Source organism: Octopus sinensis, linkage group LG13 (genome assembly GCF_006345805.1).
Source record: "Octopus sinensis linkage group LG13, ASM634580v1, whole genome shotgun sequence".
Taxonomy (NCBI): Eukaryota; Metazoa; Mollusca; class Cephalopoda; order Octopoda; family Octopodidae; genus Octopus; species Octopus sinensis.
This window is the reverse complement of record NC_043009.1, coordinates 1,088,194-1,109,288: the sequence shown is the minus strand read 5'-3', so window position 1 is coordinate 1,109,288 and position 21,095 is coordinate 1,088,194. Positions and strand designations below refer to the sequence as shown.

The window sequence follows — 21,095 nt, the reverse complement described above, 5'->3', positions numbered from 1 at the left end:
GCTGACAGTTGTAAGCATGCTGGGCAAAATGCTTAGCAGTATTTCAGCTGTCTTTACACTCTAATTCCAAACTCCACTGAGGTTGACTTTGCTTTTTCATCCTTTTGGTGTTGATAAAATAAATACCAATTGAGCACTGGGGTTGATGTCATTGACTTGATTACTCCTGAGTATAAAAACTGCATCCCACTGCCCAACCATGTCAAGTCAGTGTAGCAGGGTGCGCTCACTGAACCAGTCTGATCTCAAGCTCAAATTCACAGCCTCCACATCAGACTGGTTGATGGAGAACTCGTGCTGAGGACTTCATCCTGCAGTGGACTAAATATGGGCAATCTAACCTAATCTAATACACATGTCCACATACGAGGGGGTGCTATAAAGTTCCTGACTTTGGGTAAAAGAAAATACAAGAGGATCAGTTGATTATGGTTATATTCAACACATACCCCTCTCAAATTCACACACCTAATGCATTGGTCCTTCAGTTTTTCTAAGCCATGTACAAGAACTCAGAAGGTTGGGCTTCCAACTAGGCCTTTCACGATACCCTTAAAGCCAGGATCTTTTCAGCAACCCCTCGTCTGTGTGTCAGTGTGTGTTTGAATGTTTACATTCTATTTTTCCCATGAAACATGAACAACAAATGGTGAACGTTGTTGATATTATCCGTCAACAAATCATCCTCTAGATGTGTGTTTTCAAAGATGGGAAGAATGAAATACACTCCTAACTTGGAAAAAAAAACAGGTAAGAGTTAGTAACAGGGATAACATCTGGCTGTAAAGCAATACCTTGGAGATATGTATCCATCTAACCCATACAGGAAGGGAAAATAACTGATGTAAAACAAATGAATAAAGAAATGAACCTATGGAAACAGCTGCAAGAAAGTGAGAGAAGAGCTTCAACTCAGACTGAACATAGTAATATGATTGCTATTGATGAGGGGGAAGAGGAGGGAGGATAAGAAGAGGAAAAATAAGAGGAGGAGGAAGAATAAGGGGAGAGCAAGAAGGGGATTAACAGGAGGAGAGCAAAAAGAGGAGGGGAATAAGAAGAGGAGGAGGAGAAAGGGAGGAATAAGAAGAAGTGGAAGAAAAAGAGGAGAAAGAAGAATTAGTAAAGGAAGAATGAGAGGATGAAGAGCAAGAAGAATAAGAAGAGGAGCAGCAAGTAGAGGAAGAATAAAAAGTAGTTGATGTAGAATAAACTGATAATGATGAATAAAAAACTGCCCATCTTTCCACCAACCAAAAACTTCAAAAATGTCCAAATGCTTTTCAAGACAAAAAGTAGAAAATATACAAAGCAAAATTCTCACCTGAGTAGAGAATACATATCTAACAATTTATTCTGGATGGGTGTACCTGTCAACATCCACCTGGACGAAGCTTTTAATCGAGTAACTGATGTTGCAGTGAGGGACTTATAGTTTCGAATATCATGAGCTTCATCAAGAATGACATTCTTCCAATGTATTTGCAACAGCAGTGGCAATTTACCTTGACACACCTGAAACGAAAGAGAAATACACATACATCATCATCATCATCGTTTAACGTCCGTTTTCCATGCTGGCATGGGTTGGACGGTTCAACTGGGGTCTGGGAAGCCAGGAGGCTGCACCAGGCCCAGTCTGATCTGGCAGTGTTTCTACGGCTCGATGCCCTTCCTAACGCCAACCACTCCGTGAGTGTAGTGGGTGCTTTTTACGTGCCACCCGCACAGGTGCCAGACGGAGCTGGCAAACAGCCACAAACGGACGGTGCTTTTACGTGCCACCGGCACGAGGGCCAGGCGTGGCTGGCAACGGACACGAACGGATGGTGCTTTTACGTACCACCAGCACGGGGGCCAGGCAAGGCTGGCAGCGGACACAAATGGACGGGATATATATGTACAAATAGGTATATATATGTATATATATATATATACAAATAGGTATATATATGTATATATATATATATATATATATATATACAAATAGGTATACGTATAAACAGTACATATATGTGTGTGTGTGTACATATTCTTTTATTCTTTTGTTTCTGGTATTTGTCTGTGGACATGCTGGAGCACCACCTTTAGTCAAACAAATTGACCCCAGGACTTGTTCTTTGTAAGCCTAGTACTTATTCTATCGGTCACTTTTTGCCAAACCGCTAATTAACAGGGATGTAAACACACCAACATCGGTTGTCAAGTGATGGTAGGGGAACAAACACAGACACAAATTACAAACCTACACAGACATAAATACAATGGGCTTCTTTCAGTTTCCATCTACCAAATCTATTCACAAGGCTTCACAAGGCCGAGGCTATAGTAGAAGACACTTGCTCAAGGTGCCATGCAGTGGGTCTGAACCCAGAACCATGTGGTTGGTAAGCAGGCTTCTTACCACTCAGCCACTCCTGCACCTATACACACATCATATATACATACTAACTTATAATATATATTAAAGGATGCAGATAAATTCCACCAACATGCTAGAAAATGACGCCAAATGGCTCTAAAAACCACATCTACACAATGTGGTTTTTAGAACCATTTGGCATCTATTTCTAGCGTGTTGGTGGGGGTTATCTACACCCTTTAATATAATTATATTATATAATTATAAATTAGTATAATATGTAACCTGTATGGTTTTTATTATTCCATGCTGGCCACTTGATAAAATCATTAAAGTGGTTTTATCCTTAATTTTGTATAAAAAAAGTGCACATCATATATACACCCCCACACACAAACATGGGTGAGGGTTTGCACCATTTTTCACTTGGTAGCGTTTAAACACCTATTTTTTTTCATATGGCACAAGCATATAACACATATTTCCTGAAAGGCAATATTTCAACAAATCTTTTTATATCATTGAAGTGGACACTTTATTGAAAATGACAATGGAGGGAAATGAGATACATTCTTGCCATTTGATGCTATTTTTTATTTCAGGAAAGGAAAACACGTTGTATAAACAGTACAAGGTGCATTTGAAAATTATCTGGCTTTACTTTTTCCCTCCAAAACTAATGCTGCAGGGGCAAGATCCATTGGTTGGGAATTGACATAACCTTTCCTGCACGAGCATAAGAATTAAAACATCTGAATGTTCCGGTCAAGGTGCATCATATGTACCTTGAGTCTGGCGCCTTAGACCACTCGGCCATCCTGACATTAGTTTAAATGTTGGCAGGCATCAAGTTAGTGTTAACCAACTGAAATCTCATTGTCATTCACGCTGTAACAAGATTTCAATCACATTTTCAGTTTAAATATCAATAATTCAATATGGCTTCGTATCAATAGAAGTAAGTGTTTTCATCAATGGCAACAACAACAGTATAAAATTTCTACTTACTGCCTCATTTTCTACCTCATTCTCTTCTTCTTCAGTGAGAGATCGGTCAGCAATTGCAGTGTCTTCCTTCCGTCCAATTTCCAAACTAACAACCTTATATGTAGTGAGAACAATATCCTTAGAGGTTATCCTGAAAGAATTTTATGTATATTAGTACAGACTTCAGGGAGAAGACAAAGATTATAAGACGTAAATTCAAAGATTTGTCAACGTAGAAGCTGTGATGCTACAATAATATTGGTGATGATAATGATGATAACAATGATGTTGATGGCGATGTTTATGATAGCAGAAAGGAGGAGGATGAGGATGATGGCAATGATGATGATGATGATAAAAAAGACAAGATGTCAATGGTGAAGAAAATAGCCACAATAATATTTATGGTGTTGATTGTGATTGCAATGATGAGAACTGATAATAATGACCATCACCATCATTATCATTATGGTGATAATGATTGAATTACTTAAGGCAGCGAGCTGGCAGAAACGTTAGCACGCCAGGCGAAATGCTTAGCGGTATCTCATCTGCTGTTACATTCTGAGTTCAAATTCCGCCGAGGTCAACTTTACCTTTCATCCTTTCGGGGGTCGATTAAATAAGTACCAGTTATGCACTGGAGTCGATGTAATCGACTTAATCCCTTTGTCTGTCCTTGTTTGTCCCCTCTGTGTGTAGCCCCTTGTGGGCAGTAAAGAAATAACATTAGCACGCAGGGGCGAAATGCTTTGCAGTATTTCATCTGCCATTACATTCTGAGTTCAAATTCGGCCGAGGTCGACTTTGTCTTTCATCCTTTCTGGGTCGATAAATTAAGTACCAGTAGCGTACTGGGGTCAATCTAATCGACTGGTCCCCTTCCCAAAAATTTCGGGCCTTGTGCTTAGAGTAGAAAACAATGTTAGCATTACTTACACATTGATATTCCTTTCTCGGTTTGGTCCATGGTATATGAGGACATCTAACGAACCTCTTTTGCACCTGGCCTCAACTTCTTTTCCCCACTGGTGTACCAGGGAAGCTGGTGTGATGATTAGGGTGGATTTACTCTTCATTACATGTCTGCTGTCTATGTGAAGGAAGACACAGAAGAAATCAGCTGTTGGCTTTAGCAAGAATACTGAACAGGTTTGATAAGTGGGAAGTACAAAAAATAGCAAGATAAACGATGTATTTATATACATGCCTGAAGCGTATGAGCACATACGTAGTGTGTGTGTGTGTGTGTGTGTATCTATCATCATCATTGTTTAACATCCGCTTTCCATGCTAGCATGGGTTGGACGATTTGACTGAGGACTGGCAACCAGATGGCTGCACCAGGCTCCAGTCTTGATCTGGCAGTGTTTCTACAGCTGGATGCCCTTCCTAACGCCAACCACTCCGAGAGTGTAGTGGGTGCTTTTATGTGCCAGCGGCATGAGGGCCAGTCTGGCGGTACTGGCAACAGCCACGTTCAAGTGGTGTTTTTTATGTGCCACCTGCACAGGAGTCAGTCCAGCAGCACTGGCAACAACCTCGCTCGAATGTTTCGTTCACGTGCCACTGGCACAAGTTCCACTAAGGTGACGCTGGTAACAATCACACTCAAATGGTGCTTTTTACATGTCACTGGCACGGAAGCCAGACAGCTGCTCTGGCAGTGATCCTGCTCAGATGGAGCTGTTAATGCTCCACTGGCACAGGTGCCAGTCATCGAATTTGGTTCAATTATTTTTGGACTAATGAGTGCATGTCAATTAGTGTGTTGAAGTGTTGAGTAAAGCACTGGCACCGTTTGGGCAATCTGGTGTCATCTACTGTTGGGATGTATTTCCGTTGGATCTACTACAGGAATTCCACAGTGTTTGTTGCGATAATAATAATAATTTCTTAAGTAACCAGAAAATGGATTTGGTATTAATCTTTATTTTATATAACAGTCGTTTTGACTTGTCCTACTATTGTCCCTTATGGGTGGGACTTCTTTCAACATATTGCATTGAACGATTCCCACCCATAATGGACAGTAGAAGGGTCAAACTAACTGTTGTACAAAATAAAGATTAATACCAAATCTATTTTCTGGTTACTTAAGAAATTATTATTACTATTATCATTATTATCATATATATACACACACACACACACACACACACACACAGAGTTTTTGAAGCAGACTTTCTACTGCCAGATGGCGTTCCTGTCACCAACCCTCACCTGTTTAAAAATATAAGACAGTATTTCTCTACGGAAAGACATGTTTTTGCGAAATATTGGAAAGGCATGACAATGCTTATCTGATTATCAGGTGATATCAAGACAAAGACCTTTAATGATATGCTATGTGAGAAGACATGTGAAGCCAAGTGAAATAGTAGTTGTTGCCTGTGCTGGTGACACATAAAAGGCACTCTTAGAGTGGTCGGCATTAAGGAGGGCATCGAGCCATAGAAACCAAGCCAAATCAGAGTGGAGCTTGGTACAGCTCTCTGGCTTAGCAGTTCCAGTGAAACCACCTAACCCATGCCAGCATGGAAAATGAATGGTAAATGATGGTGATGAGAAACAAACATGGTGGAGTGAACTGAAATGAGGTAGGGTAATATGTTCTCTTAAGAAAGACGACAAATCACTGGCAGAGATTTGAACTCATTATTTTGATAGTTCCTTATCCACTCAACCATTTCGTTTCACCAGCAAATTTCACAGGAGCATGCAAATAAAAGAACACATCATACCTTTTTTCAACCATTCTTCTTCCTCTTTTTTTTCTAAGCTGGAATCTTCTTGTTTTTGTTTCATAATGAAGGAAATCATAGTCAGAGTTTTCCCAAGACCCATGTCATCAGCTGAGAGGAAAAATAGAAAAATTAAGAAAAAAAAATTTAAGTTTAACATTTTTCTTTACAAGAGAAATTAATGTTTTGCACCAACATTGTTTGGTTTAGAATGAAACTTGCTGTGTATTAAAATTATTCTACCATGGGCTAGACTTCCAGTCTGAGGATGTCTCTCCAGCCCGACCCTAGCCTTGGAGGCTCTACAAAGGATTTTAGACACTGTTCTACCTTGTCTGATCCACTCAATCAAAAAGTTACAAAAATTACACCCCCACCCCCCTCCAAAACAAGGGAAGAAAAAGGAAAAAAACTTGTTTAAAAAATTAATGAGCTGATGACGGGGAATTCCGAACAATACTGATGCATGTGTGGCTGCGTAGTAAGAAGTTTACTTCCCAACCTCATGGTCTCTGGTTCAATCCCAGTATGTGGCACTTTGGGCAAGTGTCTTCTTCTATAGCCTGAGGCTGATCAAGGCCTTGCATGAGGATCTGTTTGCCAGAAACTGAAAGAAGCCCATTGTATGTATTTGCGTGTGTGTGTGTGTGTGTGTGTGTGTGTATATATATACGTGCAAAACGCCCCCTGTCCAAGGGGCAGTGCTGAGTTGTCAAACATTTAAACCAAATTTTCTCAAAACAACTTGTCCGACCATCCCATAGGCCTCCCCTTTGAGAAACACTGATTTAAACTAAATTTGAGACACCAGCAAAAGAAGAAATAAAGATAGAAAGTTAAGGCAAAAAAAAAACTTCTTGAGAAACCAAATAGTCTTTCTTTCTTTCATGCCATGTTTGAAGAAAATATCTCTTTTGCATCTTACTTTTTTGGTCTCTTAAATATTCTGCATTTTGTGCCATTATTTCAAGCCAGCCGGCTTTTTTTGTGCAAACTGCACGTGCATTTTTCTCGCGTATGCATAATATCGATGGCAACAGCTGACGTACTTGCACGTACAAATGCACGTTCCCACGGCTTTATCGATTGCATTCTCACCCAGAATTGATTTTTGTAATTTTTTCAAGACTTATACACACCCTGATACCATCGGTATCTACATATCAAATTTGAGTGCAATCGGATGGAGGATGCCCGAGATCCTAGAAGACACACACACACACACAGAACAGATTTTATATAATAGATATATATATATATATTTGCGTGTCTGTGTTACTGTGCTCATGTCTTGACACTGCTTAATGGTTTTAAGTGAGTTACACCATCGTGCAAGCAAAATCTGGCAGGGTCAGTCACAGGAAGGGCATCCAACTGTAGAAAATCTGCCTCAGCTAAAATTCCATCCGACTCATATAAGCATGGAAAAGTAGATGTTAAAATGATAATGAAGGCATTAAATTACTGGATCAGGTGAAGAAGGCCACAGTGAGAGTCATTGCGCAACTGATTTGTGACAGGATAGATCTAGATAAAATGCAGTTTAGTTTTGTACCTGGAAGGCATACAACAGATGCAATCTTCCTAGTGAGGCTACAATAGAAATAATACTTGGTTTTTGTTGATTTGGAGAAGGCTTTTGACGGGGTACCATATACAGTTATCTGGTGGTCATTACGGAAATTAGGCATTGACGAATGGCTTGCAAGAGCTGTGCAAGCTATGTACAAAGACACAGTAAGTAAAGTGAGTCAACAACGACTTCTGCGAGGGATTTAGTGTGAGGTTTGGAGCCCATCATGGTTCAGTTCTTAGCCCCCTCCCATCAATCATAGTCCTACAGACCATCATTGGCTGGACATGGACATTCCTATATGCTGATGACCTAGTTCTCATAGCTGAATCCATAGGGAAATTAGAGAAGGAATTCCAGGAATGGAAGTTAAACCTGGAATTTAGAGGCCTTAAGATAAACGGAGAAAAGACAAAGGTTTTAGTAAGTAGGAAAGAAGACACAACCCCGATACCTTCAAGGAAATGGCCTTGCTCAATATGCAGAAACCGAGTAGCTATAAACTCCATATGCTGTACTCAATGTAAGCTGTGGACGCACAAGAGATGTAGTGGAATCACAAGCAGAGTGTCCGAAAATGTAGGGTTCATAGGTGGTAGATACACTGGAGCAGTTCATATAAGCTAAAAGAAATACCACTAGGCATTTTGTCCAGTGTGCTAACGGTTCTTCTACCAGCTTACCTATTCATTCTATTATAGGGTAAACCTAAACTAAAGACGACATTCAGAATCAAGGCTGACTTAATAACATGTACCACCACCATTGTTTAATGTCCACTTTTCCAAGCTTACTACGAGTCAGACGGAATTTGTTGAGGCAGATTTTCCCCAGCTGGATACCCTTCCTGTCACCAACCCTCACATGCTACCATGCAAAGTAATATTTCCCCATCACCAGACATGTTTGTCACAGAAGAATGGAAATGAACAGCACTGCTTGTATAACAGTGACACTTGTTTACAACCAGTTTACATGATGTTAAGACAAGGGTATACACACACACACAGCTTCTTTCAGTTTCCATCTACTAAATCCCACTCACAATGTTTTATTAGGCCCAAGGTTACAAAAGACCTTTTAGCATTTAAACCGGTCAAATCCAGCCCAAATATTCTGTTTTATGTTCAAAACCAGCCAGATCCAGCCTCTCACACCTATCCTACAATGTCATTCTAAAAATAACCAATCACACCATTGAAATCTCAAAGCTACGAGATGTTTCTGGATTAATTCAGAACAATGTGAATGAATAAACATTTAATAAATATACGTTTAACAGATTAATATGACTGTTAAAGGGTTAAGGTGCCATGCAGCAGGACTGAACCCAAGACCATAACCATGCCTGCACCCATATCATGCTTTTGCTAATTGTTTTAAATACCCAAGTGGTCAGAAACAGACATCCTGTCAGCTGTCCGACTCTTATTTCTTTACTGCCCACAAGGGGCTACACACAGAGGGGACAAACAAGGATAGACAAACAGATTAAGTCGATTATATCGACCCCAGTGCATAATTGGTACTTATTTAATCAACCCCAAAAGGATGAAAGGTAAAGTCGACCTTGGTGGAATTTGAACTCAGAGCGTAACAGCAGACGAAATACTGCTAAGCATTTCGCCCGGTGTGCTAACGTTTCTGCCACCTCTCCGACTCTTGGACCTAACAGAACATCTAGCATGTCACAGCTGGAGGGAGAGAACGATATACCAGTAGTTGGCTGGCACTCAATTCTGCTGAGTATTGTGGAGCATTGTGAAAAGAAGTGCCTTGCTTAAGAGTTCAATATGCTGGCTGGTTCAGGAATTGAACCTGTGATTTTAAGGTCACAAGCCCAACATTCTAACCATGAGGCTATACATCTTCATTCTCACTTCACTATAAGTGGCTGAGCATTCTACAAAAATGTGTTAATCTCTAATTGTGGAGGGAACTGTCAAGAAGTGTCAATCTCTAATTGTGGAAGGGATAGACCCAAGAAGACATGGGATGAAGTGGTGAGAAAGGATCTTCAGATGGGTCTCACAGAGGGGATGACAGGGGACTGAGATTTCTGGTGCTTTGCTGTCCTTGTGAAGACACATCAAGCTAAGTAAAATTGTTGTTATCCTTGCGTACAGACATGCCCCCTGCATCCCGCTTTAGCTGAATGATTGTTATCTTATGGGCTGGTGTCATGTATAAAAGCACCCATGCCTGTGCCATGTGAAACCGCCCATGCTGGTGCTGCATAGAAACATCCAGCAGACTCTGTAAAGTGGTTGCTATTAGGAAGGGCATCCAGCTGTAGAAACCACACCAAAACAGACATGGAAGCCCAGGCAGTTCTTCAGTTGGCCAGCTCCTATCAAACCGTCCAACCCATGCCAGCATGAAGAAACAGACGTTAAAATGATGATGATATATGCACTTTTAATACTCAGACAGAATTAGGACAAGGTTCTTTCAATTAGAAGTAGTCTAACTAAAAGGAAGTTTCCACATAGTTTCCATCTATTTCACAAAATTTGGATCAGCCCTAAGCTATGGATGCTGCCTGGAAATCAACCCTGTCTGACAACCTCAAAGAAATTTTTTCCGAGCAACAGTAGAGTCGGTTCTCTTGTGGAACAACCTGGACACTTACCGACAAACTGGAATCCAAGCTGGATGGAACTTACACCCAAATGTTAAGAGAAGTCTTAAACATATCTTGGAGAATTCATCCTGCCAAGAAACAGCTGTACAGAGATCTCCTGTCTGTTTCCTCCATTGTAAGGGAAAAGAACTTGCGCCTCGCAGGACATTGTTAGTGAGCTAAACAAGAGCCTGGCAAGAGAACTACTACTACGGACGCCAAAGCATAGTCGTCCTTAAACAGGTCATCCAAACACAACGTATGTAGATCAACTCAATAGAGACAATGGATGCCTCCCTGAAGACCTCCCCCTCAACTAAAGCAGGACTGAGATGGATGGCATGTGTAGGTCAAGAATGTCCAAGCAAGCTCAGCCAGATGATGATGAAAGGTATGATAAAAAAAAAACTTATCTCTCTTGTTTGTTTCACTCACTAGACTGCAACCATGCTACAGCACCACCTTGAAGGGTTTCACTGAGTAGATCAGCCCCAGTACTTATGTTCTTTACTTTCTCTTTAAGTTTGGTACTCATTCAATTGACTTGTTTTGCTGAATTGCTAAATTACAGGGACATAAACAAACCAACACCGGTTGTCAAGTTATGAAGAAACATGACACAAAGACACACACAGATATATACATATAGAGGTGCAGGCATGGTTGTGTAGATATAGGTGCAAGCGTGGCTGTGTGGTAAGAAGCTTGCTTCCGGTTGAACTGAGAGGTCGCCTCGGTCTGAGCTCCGTCCTAAAAAGAACAAAAACAGTGTTCTTCACGCACCTGTTGAAGTCGTCACGCTGGTATGCAGCTGGCGAAAGTTGAACTGAAAGACGCTGTAAAGTAAGACTTTTTGCTTTTTGAGTCCGGTAGGATTTGTTGCCTGTTGGTTTTATTTTTTTGAACAGGCAGGGAGTCCTTACTGGATTCGGGGCTTTTTGTCTGCCTTGCTGTGGAGACGTGTGTGTTGTCTCAGATAATTGTGAGAAATTGTATTTGAAAATTTTTGTGCCCACGTGGATTTAAAGGATTGGCCAGGAGCACCTTTTGGCCGGAAATTTATTTCTTTGCCTGGATTTGAACTCTCTTTTCACAGCTATCATTTATTTAAAAAAAAAAGAACTTTATTTGAACTGTTATTTTTATTTTTTCTTCCCTTCTGTTGTGTCTTCTTTCTTTTTTTGTGTATCTTTCTTTATTTGAAAACGTATTGACGAACTGTATTTGAACTTTTTATTTTAAAAAAAAAATGGCAAAGGAAATATTAGTGGGGGAATTAACACCTCCCAAATCATGGCTAAAAGAGCTCGAAAGGAAGACGGTGGTGTTGAGGACTTATTCAAAGTCACTCAATACCATAACCGTCTTCCCGAAAGCCACAATTTTGAAAGAGCTGGCAGAATACATGCCAGCTATTAAATTTATTTCACGGGGAGTCAAATTTGCAACGGTCTGGTTGCTATTTGACTCCCCCAAAGAAGCTTGCGATTTTGCAAGCCAGCCCCTCAAGGAGAAGGAAATAATGTTTCTTCCAAGCTACTGTGGAAAGAAATTATTGAAAGCTTGGATCTGCGGTTTGCCACCCGGAATTGAGCCCGAGTGGATAGAGGACTCTATCCGCCGGGGTCTGGGTGGTAGCAGTATCAAGCTGCTCAACGTAAAAATTTTGCCTGCGGCTGATTGGGAGGGGTCAAAAGCTGTGTTGACCCTATGGACCCAATCAGCCAAAAGTCTGGTTTTCCCAGATTTTTTGAGGATGGCCGGATCTAGGTATCTGGTGATGCTCGAGGGACACCCCCCCCCAAGTGTCACCTGTGCCTGGAGACCGGCCACATCAAGAAAAACTGCCCCAAGGACCAAAATAGGATCCTGGAGAAGTTAACAGAGGAACCACTCCCTGCTCCCTCAGTGGCGGGAGAGAAGGAGGAAGATGTCAAGGAGGATTCCACCTCCTTGAAAAAACGAAAGCGAATGGTGGGCAACAATGGTTGCCCACCGAAGAACCCGAGAGCTGCGGGAGAAAAGGAGGACCTGCTGGACACAGCAAGGGAACACCATCCTCCCGCAGCCCAAGGGAAAAAGAAAAGAAAAAAGAAAAACGGGACATCGCCGGCAGGTTGTGACACGCTGCCGGCGTGTCTCGATTCTCCTTTGGCGGGTGTGCTGCTGGAGGAGGAATTTTTGGTCCTCTTCCACAAGGGAGGAACCTTGCAAAATGAAATAAAAAAATCGAAAGGAAGTGCCGGTGGGAAGGGCTTCTGTCCTATACGGAGGACCCTGAGTGGCCTTCGCAGGTGGCTGCGGAGGTCTTATGGGAGAACGATCTAGGGAAGATAACGAACTCCTTCCCGAAGGACTCCTTCAGATTTATGTTGAAACCTTTAAGTTCAAAACGGACCAGGTGCTTCGATGAAGCAAGGAGCCTGGCCGGGCGGAAAAATTGAAGAGGTGTATTACCTCAAAAAGAGAGTAAAAATGTAAAAAGTGAGAGGATTATTGCCTCGTGTTTGTGTTTTATTTTTAATTTTGAACTGTGTAAGAGGTTTATTGCCTCATTGTGTTTTTTTAAAAAAAAAAGCAAAAAAGAACAATGTTTTAGAGAAGCGAAAGTTGGTGGGCGCTTTTCGTCTTCTCCCAACCTTATCATCCATATATCATCATCATTCAACCCATTAATGTCTTTGTCTAGCCCTCAAGCCTCTCTCTGTGTGCTGCCCTTGTGGCAAATTTAATGAAATAAAGAAGTTTGCTTCCCAACCACATGGTTCCAGGTTCAGTCCCACTGCAACGCACCTTGTGTCTTCTGCTATAGCCTCAGGCCAACCAAAGCTTTGTGAGTGGATTTGGTAGACGGAAGCTGAAAGAAAACCAACGTATATCTACATATATGCTTGTGTGTCTATGTTTGTCCCCCACCATCACTTGACAACTGATACTGGTGTGCTTATGTACCCCATAACTTAGTGGTTCAGCATAAGAGATCGACAGAATAAGTACTAGGCTTACAAAAAATAAGTCCTGGGGTCAATTTGATCGACTAAAAGCGGTGCTCCAGCATGGCTGCAGTCAACACAATTTCTTTTACCAATTTCACTCACAAGGCATTGGTCAACCCGAGGTTACAATGGAACTTGCCCAAGGTATTACTGCGCAGTAGGACTGTGATAAAACCACACGGTTACAAAAGCAGCTTCATGAAAATTTTCATCTTCTGTGAAGAAGAATGAAACCACAAACCCCATGATTGCAAAGCAAACTGCTTAACCATTTAGGCATACCAGCACCCCAACTGGACACACAAGCAAAAACAAAAAAACAAAAATAATCATGATTTCCTTACCTAAAATACCACCTGAAGGGTTTTGTTTCTGCCTCCAGAGTAACCAGGCTAAAGCATGTTTCTGATGAGGCATCAAAGAGACCCTCAACCCTCGAGGATCTTCTTCTTCTTCATCTTCCTTTGGACAAGTTTTGAGTTGCCTGATGATCAAAGATAGACAAGAATCAATATTAATCTGAGATTCCCCTCTGACTGTAAAATACCAATATTTATATCAGAGAGAGAGAGAGAGACAGACAGAGAGAGAGATTATGTATTTGTATCGTTTAGTATATAAGGTGGTGAGCTGCTAGACTCGTTAGCCTGCCAGGCAAAATGCTTAGCAGCACTTCATCTGCCTTTAATTTATGGGTTCAAATTTCACCAAGATCGACTTCGCTCTCTGTCCTTTCAGGGTTGATAAAAGAAGTACCAGTTGGACATTGGGGAGGCAATGTAATTGGCTTACCCAACTCCCCCGAAATTGCTGGCCTTGTACCAAACTATGAAACCATTGAATGCGTGTGTGTGTGTGTCTGAGCATGCGTTTCATTTGCATGTATTGTCACCATTTAATGATAGTTCAAAAGGATGGTAGGCATCTCCAGCATATATGGGTAAGAAGTCAGTCTTTCAGAGGTCAACTTTCTCCATAACCAATCAACCTAAGCAAGGATGGGGGGGAAAAAAACATTTATGCAAAATGAATGGCTATAAAACCCACAATGATGATGATGATGACAATGATCATGGTGGTGATGATGATATAACAATTATATTGGGTTGTCCAGAAAGTTCGTGCCGATTTATAGTAGCTTATCTTTCGACTTATTTTAGAACATTGTTGAGTCCATAAAATAGGATTTGACTACACCTCCATTTAGAGCACAGCTTAAGCTATCTTTTTGTGGAAGAAGGTTTATGTTCCTATAACCTGTGTTAATTCTGTAACCCTTTAAAATGGAAGATAAGAAAGTTCATTTTCGGCACTTGATGCTTTGGGAACCAGACAAAAATTGCTGCAGCTCGGCTGGGATGTGTTACCCCACCCTCCATATTCACCAGATATTGCTCCTTCGGATTTCCACTTATTCAGGTCTCTGCAGAATAGTCTTAATGGTAAAAGTTTCAATTCTTTGAATGATGTAAAAAGATACCTTGATGAATTCTTTGCCATGAAACCCCCTCAATTCTGGGAAGAGGTTAATTTCAAGTTAAAGGAAAGATGGAGATGCATTGTGCAACAAAATGGTTCATATTTGGTTGATTAAAAATGTAATGGCAAGTATTTATTGACCTTTTTCTTTCCTTTAAAAATCGACATGAACTTTCCAGACAACCCAATACATATTAAACACATTAATAGCAGGAACACTGTACAAATAACAAGTGTTTTGTGAATTTGCAGTGTTGAATTTAAGTCCATCTATTAGGTCTGAGACATTACAGCAGTAGTAGTAAGGGGGCATGTGATGCAACACTACATCGCTGCATCCACCATTTGTTGGTCATTCCCCACTCCTTGGCGGATGACACCTGGACCATTCAGGCGACAGCCTTCCAACCCATGGGTCTGCATGGATAGTCATTGCTGATGAGGGTTTTGCAAGGTCAGAGTGCAAATCTTACCTCTACCCCTTTTAGGCTGCCTCTTTACAACATACATGCTGCACTGGAGGCAACATGAAATGAAGTGTTTTACTCAAGAAAAATAACACACCACCCTGTCTGGGGATTGAACTCACAATCTGACAACTGTAAGTGCAACACCCTAACCACTGGACTATGTGCTTTCACAAAGAGACACACAAAAACAGCCATGTTTAAAACAATTCCTATATAACTACTATACTACCACACCAACACAATCACCACACCAAACTGGAATTTTTAAGTCTGTCTTTGATTGAGATCTTAAGAAATTCAGTTCCAAGAATAAGAGCTTACTCGTGCAAAGAGTTTGTAATTTTATCCATTGCATTCCTCACTTCTTCCAGACGCTTTACAGTCATTCGACCTCCATACAGCGCCACAGGCTGCCAACTGGCTTCTGAAAAGACAAGAATTTGATAACCTTTATTTGGTTAATGATTCCAAAAGAAAGTGCATTCAAATAAAAGAAAAGCTTTATTTTTTATTTTATTTTTCATTTGTTTCTGCCACTGGATTGTGGCCATGCTGCAGCACTACCCTGAAGAGCTTTTAGCCAAACGAATCGACCCCTGTACATATTTCATCAGTCTCTTTTACCAAATCCATTAAACGAGGAACATAAACAAACACCAGTTGTCAAGTGGTGGTGAGGGACACACACACAAATATATACATATTAAATTAATAATTATATACATATATATATATATATATAAAATAATTGAGATTCAGTTCAATTAGGTACTTAAGTTGAAGCACCAAAAATTAGTGCGGTATTATCCGTACAACTTCAAAATAAGGTGAATAAAATCAAAAGTAAGCAACAGGATATCCAGGTAATGCAGTATGACCGTTTCAAGCGGCTCCATTTAATTGAACAATGCAATCGTTACATCAATTTAAATGCAGGGCTATCCTCAGCTACATAAATAAATAGAATTTTTTAATCAGTTGGACATATTAATACAATTTTACTTAAATACTCTAATAGAGTAAGAAGACAGACAAAGTCTATGCTGTCACCACTTCATCTTAGAATTTACTAGACACCAGGAAAAAGTTTGTTGGGATCATAGCTTGTAACAGATTTTGGTTCAGTTTTAAACAAGACTAATAAATTAAAACTGAACCAAAATCTGTTACAAGCTATGACCCCAACAAACTTTTTCCTGATGTCTAGTAAATTCTAAGCTGATGGTGACAGCATGGACTTTCTCGTCTTACTCTATTTGAGTATTTAAGTAAAATTGTATTAATATGTCCAACTGATTAAAAAATTCTATTTATTTATGTAGCTGAGGATAGCCCTGCATTTAAATTGATGTAACGATTGCATTGTTCAATTAAATGGAGCCGCTTGAAACGGTTGTACTGCATCACTTCTGGATATCCTGTTGCTTACTTTTGATTATGTATATATAATTATATTAAAGGAGAAAGTTGAAACATGACTTTTCTCCTCCATGCTGAATGAATGTCTAAACATTACGAAGCTACCAAGAAAAACTCCAGAAATACATGCAATTGAAAGCAGGCAAGTGAAAAGATACTTAAAAAAGACTCCACATTAATTGCAAATTAGCTAATTTCAAAGATTAAAATCTTAGACAGATTTTTTTCCTCATCATCAGTGCAATACATGTAAAAATATACAAATAAGTATTAGTACATACCCATAACAAAGCAAGTTTGCACGTCTATACACAAGCACTTGCAAGTATGATGATGATGATGGTATTTAGGCCCTGGTGATGGCTGTGTAGTTATAAAACTTTGCTTCTCAACCATGATGGTTTGGGTTCAGTGCCACAGTACAGCAAACAGGGCAAACATCTTCGGCTATGTAGCTCTGGGCTGACCAAAGCCTTCTATGTGGGTCTGGTAATCAGAAACTTATCATTCCTGAAGGTGGTGAGCTGGCAGAAACGTTAGAACGCCGGGCGAAATGCTTAGCGGTACTTCGTCTGCCGGTACGTTCTGAGTTCAAATTCCGCCGAAGTCGACTTTGCCGTTCATACTTTCGGGGTTGATAAATTCAGTACCAGTTATGCAGTGGGGTCGATGTAATCAACTTAATCCCTTTGTCTGTTCTTCTTTGTCCCCTCTATGTTTAGCCCCTTGTGGGCAATAAAGAAATAAGAAACTTATCGTTCCTGAAGGCTTGTTCATTATTCTTTTATTGGTTTCAGTGATTTGACTGCAGCCATGCTGGAGCACCACCTTTAGTCAAACAAATCAACCCCAGGACTTATTCTTTGGAAGCCTAGCACTTATTCTATCGGTCTCTTTTGCGGAACTGCTAAGTTACAGGAATATAAACACACCAACATCAGTTGCCAAGTGGTGGTGGAGGAGACAAACAGAGACACACAAACATATATATACATACATACAACAGGCTTCTTTCAGTTTCCATCTACCAAATTCACTCACAAGGCTTTAGTCAACCTGAGGCTATAGTACAAGATGCTGAACCTGGAACTATGTGGTTGGGAAGTAAGCTTCTTACCACACAGCTATGCTTGCACCTATATTTACCCTTTCACCCATTTCCTATCTCTAACCATCCCTCACACTTTCACATACTCTTGAAACCTCTGCCAGCCCACACTTTCCATTCTCATATCCCCCCCCCCTTGCTTCCACTCACCTCATATCTTGAGGGTTCCCACAAAACACCTCATCATCACTATTTTCCATTTTTCTCTCTTTCCAGCTCCCCACCTCAACTACTGCCACACCATGTAGCCCCTGTTCTGTTCTGGACCCTTCTCTCACACTTTAATCCTTCATCCCATACCATAAAGCCACCTCCCTCTTTACTGCAGTCCAAGTCAGTCCCCATATCCGCAAGATACATCCTCATCTGCCATGACCGTGTGGTCAACCAACACGAGCAGTCGACCCAGCCAGATCCTCAGGTTAGCAGAGCCTAACTTGGAAAATCATCCACCATGGCCAAACAGTCTGAGCTGCTGCTCCAAAACCATACAACAGAACAGAACAAAAAGAAACAATGCCTCTTCCCCTCTTAAAAGGGTTTTTTTTCTTTTATGTTTTGCAAGTACTTGGTGACCCTGTCAGTGCTGGTGCCACTTAAAATGCACCCAGTCCACACTGTAAAGTGGTTGGTGTTTGGGAGGGCATCCAGCTGTAAAAACCTTGCCAAAACTGACCTTGCCTGTGCTTGTGTCACATAAAAAGCACTAAGTCCATTCTGCTGAGTGGGAGGTGTTAAGAAGGGCATCCAGCTGTAAAAATCCTGCCAAAACAGACACAGAAGTCTGGTGCAGGTTTCTACCTAGCAGGTTCCTGTCAAACCGTCCCACGCATGCCAGCATGGAAGGCAGATGTTAAACGATGATGATGATACATTATTTACATAATTAACATTTAACAGATATTTGTCCTCATCTTGTTTGTTGTTAACACGTTCCGGTTATTATACCCTCCAGCCTTCATCAGGTGTCTTGGAGAAATTTTGAACCTGGTGCACAGGCTACTAACCCCAATATTCCGAGTTCAATTCCAAGTTGTGACCGGAATAATAATAATAATGGCGGCAGCGGCGGTAGTAGTAATGGCAGCGGTGGCAATGACGACAACAACAATATCGAAAAATTCCTTAGGCATGAGAACCCAGGTTCGAAATTTCCCCAAGACACCTGATGAAGGCTGGAGGGTATATCAGCTGAAACATTGTGTTAACAACAAACAAGATGAGGACAAATATCCATCAAATGTAAATAATGTACATAATTCCTCATCTCTTAAATATAGAACTGGATGATGATGATGATGATGATGAAACAAAGGACTAAAAGAATTCAAGAAAGATGTAGAAACAAATGATAAACTTACGTGAATAACTTCCTTCAAGAAATTCTTTTGGTAAAGCAAAAGCCTCAGTGAGTTTGGTTTGTCTTAAATTTTTAGGATCGTGATGTTTATGTATTTGTGAGTTTTCAGAGTAATTAGAAGCTGACAATGGTCCATCCTCATCATCACTATCAACTTCCTCCTGCTGGCCTGGAGAAAGAAATGAAATTCACAAATCATGTAAATCAGTGGCTCCCAACTATTTTTTAACTATGGACTCCTTTGATTACCGTTTCACTCTGGCGGATCCCCACAGCCATTCGATGTTTAAAAACTAGTTTTACCTTTTATCTTATACTGGTTTCCGTCATCTGACTGTGGTCATGCTGGAGCACTGCCTTGATGGGTTTTAGCCAAATAAATCGACCCCAGGACTCGCTTTATATTTCTTTTTTAAGCGGAGTACTTATTCTATTTGTGTCTTTTACTGAACCACTAAGTTATGGGTACATAAACACACCAACACTGGCTGTCAAGCAGTGACGGGAGGACAAACACAAAGACACACAGATATACATACCCATACATACACATATATACATAGATACACACACATACATATGTATGTATGTATATTGACTAGCTACTTTCAGTTTCCGCCTACTAAATCCACTCAGAAGGCTTTGGTTGACCTGATGCTATAGTAGAAGACACCTGCCCAAAGTTCCATGCAGTAGGATAGAACCTGGAACCATGTGGTTGAGAAGCAAGCTTCTTACCAAGCAGTCACACCTGATATCCTTTCGAAATCCCTATTTTGCTTTTCACCCGTTCACTTGTATAGGTTTGTAATAGAACTCTCCGAGAGAGCACGTTTCAATGGCCAGAAACATGGTAAACTCTGTAAAATAGTAGAGAAAGAAACTGAGACCTGTTTCTTGCAATAAATACATCTAAATCAGTTTTTTCTTTCTTTATGGTCCCTTAAAATACTGCAGTGGGTCCCCAGTTTACTATTATTCTTGTGAGTACCCCAAAAACCTAATATGAAACCTGGTTGAGAACTACAGATGTAGGCTAAAACAGTTACCGTTTATCCTTTACTTGTTTCAGTCATTTGACTGCGGCCATGCTGGAGTACTGCCTTGAATTTTTAATCACTTTTCATTTAAGTCTGGTACTTATTCTATTGGGCACTTTTGCTGAACTGCTAAGTTACAAAGACATAAATACATCAACACTGGTTGTCAAGTGCGTGGTGGAGGACAAACACACACACACACACACATATATATATATACACACGACAGGCATCTGTCAGTTTCCATTTACCAAGTCCGCTTAAAAGGATTTAGTGGGCCCAAGGACCAAGATGCCACACAGTGAGACTGAACCCAGAACCATGTGGTTGCAAAGCAAGCTTCTTACCACATAGCCATGACTACTTAATAAAACTAGAGAAAAAAAATTGGACAAAAATTCTAATAGTTTTCTTTCTCTTCTTCATTTTTTTTTTCTTTCTTTGCATTCAGTAATTACTTATGGATATTCCTGTGTTGGAAGGCGGCACATAGCTTGGAGATGAGGGAGTCTCTCTCCAACCAAGATGTTACAATCATGGTTGTGTGGTTGTTAACAAACTTACTTTGCAGCCATACAGTTTTATCTTCTTTTTCTACATTTCATATTCTTTAGCACATTAACAGGGATCCAGAAGAGATTACATTTAGACTACTCTCGCCATACCAGGGACATGATGACTGTAAACATTATTTATAACAGTACAGTAGGACGTGAACTTACATGCTTTGATTTGGCAGCTCAATACCCTAACCATTGTGCCAGGCATTGTATTTTGTGTACTAAATAAAAGTGAGATAGATCTGCTTATTAAAGCAAATTATAGGAGTTTAAAATATTAATTGTTCCTATCAAAATAAACAAAATACATCCAGTTTTCAAGTGGGGGGTGTAGACTTTTGCAAGGCACTGGACCCTAACCATTGTGCCAGGAA

The 21,095-nt window shown here is 40.5% G+C and overlaps 1 protein-coding gene across 3 annotated transcripts in view; it reads right to left on the bottom strand.

Annotated features, from left to right (window-relative positions):
- The window catches only part of LOC115218510 (transcription termination factor 2), an 82,778-nt gene that overhangs the window by 29,593 nt on the left and 32,090 nt on the right, over positions 1–21,095 (bottom strand). For 2 of the 3 annotated variants that reach the window (XM_036508105.1, XM_036508107.1), the window contains exons 10-16: positions 19,123–19,290; positions 15,556–15,658; positions 13,630–13,769; positions 6,094–6,204; positions 4,289–4,442; positions 3,367–3,500; positions 1,325–1,511 (exon numbers count right to left, since the gene is read on the bottom strand). In XM_036508105.1, the coding sequence (XP_036363998.1) occupies positions 1,325–1,511; positions 3,367–3,500; positions 4,289–4,442; positions 6,094–6,204; positions 13,630–13,769; positions 15,556–15,658; positions 19,123–19,290 (997 nt within the window). Of the gene's footprint in view, positions 1–1,324; positions 1,516–3,366; positions 3,501–4,288; positions 4,443–6,093; positions 6,205–13,629; positions 13,770–15,555; positions 15,659–19,122; positions 19,291–21,095 lie in introns of all 3 variants that reach the window. The other variant, XM_036508106.1, reaches the window with a different exon arrangement.